Genomic DNA, 9,987 nt, shown 5'->3' with positions numbered 1-9,987 from the left:
GAGCAACATTGAGTGGAAGAAGCAAACTGCAGAAAGATATACAAAATGCAACTTTTATAAAATTCATAAACATGAGAAACAAGGCTATGTATTATGTGTAAAATGATAAAGGCATGGAATAGACACCAAATAACCATACCTTCTAGGGAAAAAGAATGTTATTAAGACAAGCCATGCAAGAGAGCTTCAACAACTCAAACTAATATTTTTTCTAAAATAAAAGTGTGGAGTATGGCAACATATTAGGATTTAACAGTATTAAATCTTAAGTTCTTTGTATTTTTATATGTTAAGGTCAACTACAATCTTTAAAAGTAGAACTGATAAATCTAAAAGTGTGTCTGAAAAACAACTAAATGAAATAAATCACTAGTTGGCCCAATCAAAAAGGAAAATGAGTATGGAAAACCAATGAGGAAAATTAGTACAGCTCTATACAGAAGAAATTAAGAGAATAATTTTTATAATTTTTATATCTCTAAGTAAATACATGTGAAATAGATTTTAATGAAATGGTTGCTCTTTCCAGAAAATAAGTTACAATTACAAAAATTGCTAAGAGAAAGAAACAGTAAGGACAAGTGCCAGAGAAATATTTCTTTAAAAAAAAAAATGCAGATACAAATTTTCTTCCACTAAATTCTTTTAAATCTTTGAGGAACCTATTTCCTTCATTATCTAAACTTTTATAACAAAACTTTTTCTTTTGAGGTTACTTGAAAAATAATCAATTTTCATGAAATAGATTAAGAATTCTTAGTGTGAACCAAACACACCGCACTATATTTAAAGTTTTAATGTTTAAATTCAATGGTTCAAAAGGAAAAGGAAATACAAACAGCTCACAGAAATCCAAACTTATATTTAGGTAAATTTAAATGATGCAGAGATTAAAATGCTATTATTCAAATAACAGGTTGGCAAATATCAGAATGTCTGTTTATAAAGATGCAAGAAAACAGGTGCTCTCATACATTGTTGGTGGGGCTATAAATTAACATAATCTATAGAAAGCAATTTGCCAATATTTATGGGAAATAAAAATGCAAAAATATGATAAAGCAATTCCAATTTAAAATTTTATCTTGCACTAAATCAATCATGTGCAATATGACTTATAGTATCTAAAGAATGAAAATGTCAGCAGGGACTGTGCAAATATATTATACTGTATCTGTACAATGAATTGTATGCAACTGTGAAAAAGAATCAAAGCAGTATATGTACTGATACATTTGAACAATGTCAAAAATAATCCTGTTATGGAAAAGGTAAGTCAAAGAACAGTGTGCATTATACACTATCATTTATGAAAAATACTTCCAAAAGGGTATTTAAGAAACAGATAATACTTGAGTGAGGAGTAAGTACGTCTTAAAAAAAGGAGACTTTTCATTATGTATCATTCCATGTTTTCTGAATTTTGAAGAAAGTGAATGTTAAAGGTTACGTTGAAAAAATTTTTTCTTAAGAGGCAAAATTTGAAATAAAGACTGTAACAACTGGGTACAAATTTCTTTCAGGTAAATTCAAATTGGCAAGCACTAGATTTCTTTCATTGGATGGATAAATTTTTCCACGATTCCACTGAGTCTTTCTGGCTCCATCAGTTTATTTACCAATTCCTGTTCAACAGCCATTAGGGCCAGGCCACTAAGCTTCTGTTGTCCCATGGTATGACATAAATATGTCTTAAGACGAGGCAGTGTAGAGAATAAGTTTTCAGCGCTTGCTGAAGTAATTGGCCAAGACAAAGCAATATATAATAGTTTTGATATGCAAGGAATATTATTGTGAAGACCATGTTGAATAAACAAATAGCCAAGATTGATGAAGTTAATACAATCATAATCCATAACAAAATTGAGCTTAGCATACTGTCGGTAAAATCTAAGTTCTGGGATAATGTCTGCATCAAGCTTATAAAATTCTTGAACATGTTTGGCTGTTGTTTCACTTAATGGCTCATTCCATTTAAATAATAGTTCTGAAATCTGCTTCATTTTGCAGTAATCAAACTCTGAAAAACATAGTTTTAAATTTTGTAATACACTATCCAATCCTTGGTGATAAATACTAACTTTATATAGTTCTTCTGTTGAAGTAGGAAAAAACATATTATCTGAATTGCCAAGTTCTAGCGACTTCTGAATTTTTCTTCTTTTCTGAGAAGAAGGTCTTTCAACTTCAAAACCTTTAGAGGTTATTTTTTGACAGATTTCCTCTGTTCCATCCCAGATAGTTTTGAAACAGATGTCATTTCTTTCAGATGCTAAACATTCCAAAATTGCTTCTATTTTTGAAGATAATGAAAAAATATCTATGGTTTCACTTTGAAGTTCTTTGGAAAGAATTCCTGTAACACTTAGCACTCGATAAAGAAATTTTAAACAAAAGATAAACTCAAATTTGGAAATCATTGCCAACAAATCACTCAGTTCATCAGCCAAACTTGTATTTGAAGAGTGGCTCGATACAACTTCTAGTGTTTCAATGATCTCTGGAAGACCCTCAATCACAGAAAGTAATGTACGATCATGGACTGTCCAACAAGATTGTGATATATGTTTCTTGCATGTTTTGTTTTGATTTAGCTTACAAATCTTTTGAAAATTTGCAGACATTTCCCCAGACATATGAATAGTATTAAACAAGTAAGTGAGTGTATTTAAAGCACTGCGAAGTTCTTTTACTTCTTTACAAAACCTAACTACTGTTAAATCCAAAAAATGTGCATAACAATGTACGTATAAAGCTCTTGGCTCTTCTTTTTTGAATTCTGCTGCAATTTTGTTAAATTTCCCCCTCAAGTTAGTGGTACTGTCATAAGCTTGGCCACGTATTTTATTCAAATCAACTCCAATTTGCTGCAAGTAAGTTTTGATAGTCCTGTGTAAATTGGTCCCAGGTACCTCTTCAACATCTATGAAACCCAAGAATCGTTCTTTAATTAAGATAGCCTTTGCTGTTTTATATGGGTATCTTACACAAATTGAAAGCTGTTCTTTAGTGACACAATCAGTTATTTCATCACATATTATTGAAAAAGCTGAAGAGACATTGATCTCATTCACAATATCTTGCAGTATTTCAGTCTTTATTATTTCAATAATATCATTTTGAATTTGTGTGCTATTATAGAAGTCAATTTGTGAATTCATAAGTCGAAATATTTCTTCTCCTTTATCTTTTGCTCTGATTTCTAACAACTCTAAAAAATTGCCTTTATTCATCAATGAAACAGATTGGTCATTTCCTCTTAAGGGTAGACACTGCTTGCCAAAAAATAAAATATTTTCAATGATAAGTTTTAGGTATTTTTTATTTCCTTCTATCTGTTTAGAATTAATAGATAAATTATCATTGCCAGTTTCATCACAAAGCTGGTATTCTCTCCAAAACTGTAGCGACTTCAAGTGAATTTCACTTTTTTCATGCTTTCTGAATTTTTCCAGTGTTTTCTTCCAATTAGAAATTCCTTGGGCTGCAAATGACTCTCCTCCACAGGTAAGAGATTTTTGGCAGAACAACTGGCATGAATAACAGAATGTCACATCCTTTTTAGTACTGTTTTCCAAATGCTGAAAATTTGAACACCAAGATTTTTTAATACTTTGTGATTTACCTTTAAATTTTTGTACTTTGGATGTAAATTTTGGTCCATCACTTATTTTCACAGATTTCACACCGTGTATAGGGTTCTGGTTTGACACTTGATCTTTTTGTACTACTAAACTAGAGCCAACTACATGTGGACTGAGTACAGATGAAGATGGTGAAGGGCTTGATTGTTCCATACCACTATTAGGAACACCACTACTTGTTTCACTGGGTGAACTCTTAGCAGTCTTTAAGAGAAAATCATAAAATAATGTTTATTATAACAAATTTTAAATATCAATTAAAAATCAAACACATCTACTCTAACAACAATAAAATGAATGGGTGAGTTACAAGATGAGCTCCATTAGGGGAAAACATTAATAATTATTACTTATTTGCAATTAGACTTAGAATTAAATATTAAAAGGATCTTTTTGGATGTAATTATAACAATTTTTATTTCTCAGGTGACTAAGATTGCTTAAGAAACATTTAAAAATTAGTAAAAGCCTAGAGGAGTAACTGTGACCAATAACATTTCCATTTAAATATTCTTATTAAAAATTTCAGGTCAAATCTGAGGACTGGGAAATTAAATGTAAATATCAAAAATATCTATTTTTTTGAGCTCTAGGATCAAAAAGGAATGAATATGTTCAAATTTGCATTAAAAAATAGTAGCAGGTCTTCCCTGGTGTGGCAAGGTTAAATTAACTCTCAGTGCTGTCAAACTATCACCAACCAAGACTGCATGAGTTGGATCCCCAGCCAAGGTGGTGACCCACAGGGCGTAGCAGACCTCTCCTGTCTCAGTATATTTCTCAGCAGTATATTTCTGTAAATTCACCTATTCTGCTCCTGCTCTGTCTCTGATGAATCCTCTCACCCCCTGCACTTCTGGTGTACATCTAGTTCTGGTATGCATAAATAAATAAATCTTAAAAAAATTAAAAGAGTAGCAAAAAAAGTTAAGAACAAAACTTACATCTGCAACATTTGCTGTTACTGAAGAAACTGTATCTGTTAAAAAGAAATTACAGCATAAATTCAAGATATTACAATACAGTCTATAACAGCATTCTAAATTATAATTGTTTAATCAGGCAACACAAAGAAAACTTACATTATAGGCATATTCATCAAATATGGCCAAACATGTCAAATATCTTCACATCAATCTTACCTTGTACGACATCAGAGTTCACAATGGGCAGGGCAACCTGAGTATCTGCCAATGATACTATATTGCTTATAACTGGAGTTGTAGCCTCCTTTGGAGAAGGGAGCTCTCTTGAAGCATCATGCACCATGGAAACATTTACTGATAAAAACAAACAGAAAGGTTTCTTAAAAATTAGACAAAACCAACCAATCAGGAAGTATTGCTTAATAACAATTATTTCAAAAACAGTGCAACTATGTAATAGTTGTAAGCAAGTGCAGGTTTCGGGAGTGATTTTTATTAGGTTTTAAGCCAGATTCTTTAGGATAACATCAGTAACATTAAACTAATTTACATTTCCCATTGTTTAATGTCTTTTACCTTTGCACACAATTTTCTTGTCTTTTTACACAATTTGCTTGAAGATCAAAAAAGGCTCCTATAGAGTCTCCTACTGGGTATCATTTTTTAACTCTTTCAGGAATTATAAACTGCAACAATAATGAAGCTAGAATGATCTCTAAGCTATCTTGCAGAGATTCAATAAATAACCAGCTTGCATGATGTAGAAACCTTACAAGTATCATTTACTCTATTGTCTATGTAAACAGCGTTACTGGTCCTTTATGAGGTTTTTTGATGATGGAATACATGCTGACCCTGGTTTATTTGTGCTTTTCTATTAGTGATCTTTAAGATGTCTCCTAGCTTTACCTTCTGTGAAAAATGAAACTAACAGTTTTGTGTTTTATAAAGCAGAGCTAAGTGCAACATTCTACGTTCTAATACAACAATTTTTAGAAATCAGTATTACATCTGTGCTGGTAGTGCAGCTTTCTTTTGCTACAGTACAGGGAAACATTTCCTTACAAAAAGTTTTGGATTATTCTGATTCAAGTCAAAGAAGAACTATAAAGTCCTTCAAAAGTTAAATAAACATTACCTGTAGAAGAAGTCATCTTAGCTTTACTGTAAGAAGAGAAACAAGTAATAGAGCAGAAAAGCTCTGTCTTCCCCAACTCGTTGGTAGTTTCAATCATTTCATCTGGGGGCTTCAATGATTTGCAAAGAACAGGTGTAAGTGTTTTGGCTGGCTTCTGTTTAAAGATTAAAATAACATTCATATTCCTGGTATATGACATATATCATTAACATATTATAAAAGAAAGCATAGAACCATTACCACTATTTAGTTGAAATATGATAAAGAAGCCTCATTTGCATAATTTCTAACTAAAAGCCAGAAAAAGGCATTATAGAATGCAATGGCTATGATGAAGGAAACTGATCTATCCACTAGATAACTACCTGTGTCATTTATGAGATGTATTACTAATAATGCATATGCAAGAAATGAAGAAAGTTCTGGGATGCTCATCATCCCACACAATTAGAATCAACTGATAAACAAAAATCTTATAAGTCTTTTTTCTATGGCAGCTTGGGAACCAACTCATGATAATCTTCTACTTGCACTATGAACCAGAATAGGATGCTTAATACACATACAATTACTGCATAATTGCTGTTTTTCTAGACTAACTTCATGGTAAAAATTATAGCATACAAGCCTACTAGGTATTTGTTCACAGTAAGTAGTAAGCGTGCAAAGGAAAAGGGTGCAAACTGTGAATTTTATCACCTATTTCTAGTGAAACAAGAACCATCATTCCTAGTCTTAAGTGAAAACAGACAGCAATGAAGAAATACAACCACTTTTGGGAGTGCAAAGTGTAAAGACAAATGAAATTATTATACCTTTTATAGATTTTTTTTCCCTATGAAATAAGATATTAGCAAGGGAAAAATAAAATGAAAATCAGCATACAACTTTGAAAATTTCTACTTTTGTCTGTTACTAGTTAAAATTTTTGTATTTTGAAAATAACTGAACAGTCAACCAAATATTTAACATTAAGCAACAATAGTGGTATAATTTTATAACTAATTTATTATCCACGTGGACGCTAATACTTAGCTAATAATATATGTTATTATGATGTGGTTAAGATAATTACAATTATACCAAATAATCCACTTTTAAAAATAATGTCATCCCATTCAGAACCATAGTTTAAATGTTTTTCTAATTCTTACTTATATTACACTAACAATACAGGTTTTTTTCCCCATATAACAGTCTCACGACATCTTATATGCTAAGCACAGGATTAGGTGGTACTTTTTGACTCATTTACTCAAATCATTCTACCCCATCATATAAGCTGAATAACTGAGTACTCAACACAGGTTCTTAAAAACAACAAGGTCTATGTATTGAATATGAGGGGTAAAGAAAAAAATAAGTAATGGCATTTTTTGCCTTTGGAAGACTTCCAGGCCTTAAATTCTCCCATTTCTGGTCCCAAGACAGGATATTCTCATAGTACAGATTTTCTGCCGTAGAAAAGATGTGGCCCATGAATATCCTATTTGAGTTGTGGCTTGAGTCTATCATATTTTAATGTTTGAAAGGAAGATTTATAGGATAAAGTTGGGTCTTTTTGGGCCACTCAGTCCACCAAAGCAAGTTCAGCTTCTGTTCTCAGATCTACCTAAGGCTCTCTTATCAGAAGGGGTTATTTTACATCGTTTTATTTCTTCCAGTGACAGATTCAGAAAAAGCATGTGACATTTTTGATTCAACTTAATCTTGCTTAGTTGTAAGAATTAAATACATGAAATTAAAAATACTTGTGATTTCATCTGACCAGTAGACTATTGTTATTTTTAGTTGTTGGTTTATAAACGATCACCTTGAGATTCTTTAGGAAAAAATCTCCATACTGCCTTTATCATGAATTATTTTGCAAGAAACACTGCCAGAAGTCTTTTTTATTTCATCTCCTTTATCATCTTGCAAACTGAAGCCATTTTTAATGGCACTAAAATCTACATTCCCCACATTTCAAGAGTGGGGGCATTCACAGTCCAGCTAATGAAAAGAACTCAATTTTTGATTTTTCATGAGGCTTATGCAGTCAAACTCAAATTTATCCATACCTGCTTATATGCTGCTATAGTCTTTGAACTATTAAAGTAATGAGACTGTCCTTCCATCTGAAGTATATGAAATGGATTAGAGCTAGTATAACAGTAAGCTCCACAGTTCTCACAACAGTTCATGATGAGGTTGTTAACAGAGTGAAACTTTGAAAAACAGGCATTACTGCAGAGACTATGCTTCACATTCTGGTATTTTACTTCATACTGAATCTAGGATTAAAAAAAATTCCATTAAAAACTGATATTTAAGTACATTAAACAGAGTTCCTAAAATTAAAATAAACTTCAACTTACAACATTTGTCTTCTGACATATGCTGCATTTGGTTAAAATGCTACTTGTACATATAGTAACCAATGGTTTTCGTTTTTCTTCATATGATGAAAGACAAGATTGGCTGCAAAAATTTTTGCTAGAGGAAGTATCTTCCAGCTGGACACTGATCACATCCTTCAGATTTAAAATGTCTCTAAAAATAAATTAACAAGGGTACCATTAAGTACTTTACCACCATTATAACTTCTTTCTTTTTATAAGCTACATTACTCTCTCAGTGAATCCTCTCCATTTGTTTCATTTAACCTTAAGAACTGTGAAATACTGGTTATACCACTCTTGAAATAAGAACGCCTGAGGTTGGTATCTACTTACAGTTGAATAATGACTGGTAAGTCATTTAAACTCCTTAAGTATTAGTTCCTCTAAATGTCCCCTTAATGATTATTAGTAAGGAGTATAAAACACAGAGGGTACAACTCTGAGGATTACCTAGCCTCTACTAATTGATGTTAGAGACAACGGAAAGATTACATATTCATAAAGACCAACTTTTAAATCTACAGGACAAAGGATTTCAAAGTATGAACTGCAAATCCCCAAGATACTTTCAGGGGACGTTGAGATCAAAACTACTTTCATAATAATACTAGATGTTATTTGATTGTTTTAATGTGTTGACATTTGAACTGATGGTGCAAAAGCAACAGTAGGACTCCACAATTCAACTCCCAAGTATGTACCCAAAATAACTGAAAACTGGAACCCAACAGGGACAAAAAAAAAATGCAAACCACCCAAGTGTTCATTAATAAGTGAACTGATAAACAAAGTATGTGCATATCTATGGAATGATCATTCTACTACAAAAAAATAAATAATCACTGACATACACACTATAACTGAGTGAAACTCAGTAGCATTATGCTAAGTGAAAAAGTCAGGTCCAGAAGGTTTGATTCCACTTCCATAAAAAATTTAGAATAGGTCCTCCCTGGTGGCACAGCGGGTTAAAGCACAGCACTGAGAAGCCAAAGCCACTTCTGCCTGAGTTCGATTCCCACCTGCCCCGGAGGTGACCACATGATGAGGCAGACCTCTCCTGACCCATCGCTGCTCCCCTCAGCAGTGTACTTTGTCGATCTGCCTGTTCTGCTCCCTACTCTGTCTCTGGTGAAGCCTTTCGCGGCCTCTGAGCCTCTGGCCTGTACCCCAGTTCTGTGTGCACAAATAAATAAATCTTTAAAAAAAAAATCAGAATAGGTAAACCCATAAACAGAATGCAGATTGATGGTTGCCAGGGATTGAGGGAAAGAATGAGAGAATGGGGAAATATTTAATAGGTAAGGCCTTTCACTTTGGAGGGATGGAAATGTTTTGAAACTACATAAAGGTGGCAGTCTCACACAATGTAAATGTATTAAATGGCACTAAAATACCTTTTTTTTTTTAAAGATTTATTTATTTGTGCATACAGAACTGGGGTACAGGCCAGAGGCTAGGGGTGGTGAGAGGCTTCACCAGAGACAGAATGGGGAGCAGAACAGGCAGATCAACGAAGTACACTGCTGAGGGGAGCAGCGGGCGGGCCAGGAGAGGTCTGCCTCGCCATGTGGTCACCTCCATGGCAGGCGGGAATCGAACTCATGCGAAAGTGGCTTTAGCTTCTCAGTGCAGTGCTTTAACCCGCTGCACCACCAGGGAGGGCCTAAAATACTTTTTGGCTATATGAAGTTACTGTATAAACTGGGAGGAGAAAAAAAAAAAAAAAAGAATGGTGGTTAACAATGAGATACCACCTCACCCCAGTGAGAATGGCACATCTTTAAACAACTAGCAACAACAAATGTTGGCGAGGATGCGGAGAAAAAGGAACTCTCCTGCATTGCTGGTGGGAATGCAAACTAGTACAACCACTATGGAAAACTGTTTGGAGGTTC

At 33.3% G+C, this 9,987-nt stretch overlaps 1 protein-coding gene across 1 annotated transcript in view; it reads right to left on the bottom strand.

Moving 5' to 3' along the window:
• Nucleotides 1-535: 535 nt before the first annotated feature.
• The window catches only part of ZMYM1 (zinc finger, MYM-type 1), a 21,618-nt gene continuing 12,166 nt past the window's right edge, over nt 536-9,987 (bottom strand). The window contains exons 5-10 of the mRNA XM_004678776.2: nt 8,066-8,240; nt 7,769-7,981; nt 5,709-5,862; nt 4,787-4,924; nt 4,589-4,623; nt 536-3,848 (exon numbers count right to left, since the gene is read on the bottom strand). Of these exons, the coding sequence (XP_004678833.1) occupies nt 1,545-3,848; nt 4,589-4,623; nt 4,787-4,924; nt 5,709-5,862; nt 7,769-7,981; nt 8,066-8,240 (3,019 nt within the window). The 3' untranslated portion in view covers nt 536-1,544. The remainder of the gene's footprint in view (nt 3,849-4,588; nt 4,624-4,786; nt 4,925-5,708; nt 5,863-7,768; nt 7,982-8,065; nt 8,241-9,987) is intronic.

Source organism: Condylura cristata, unplaced genomic scaffold (genome assembly GCF_000260355.1).
Source record: "Condylura cristata isolate star-nosed mole 26May11 unplaced genomic scaffold, ConCri1.0 scaffold00008, whole genome shotgun sequence".
NCBI lineage: Eukaryota > Metazoa > Chordata > Mammalia > Eulipotyphla > Talpidae > Condylura > Condylura cristata.
The sequence above is the reverse complement of the archived record's forward strand: the minus strand, read 5'-3'. Positions and strand labels throughout refer to the sequence as shown.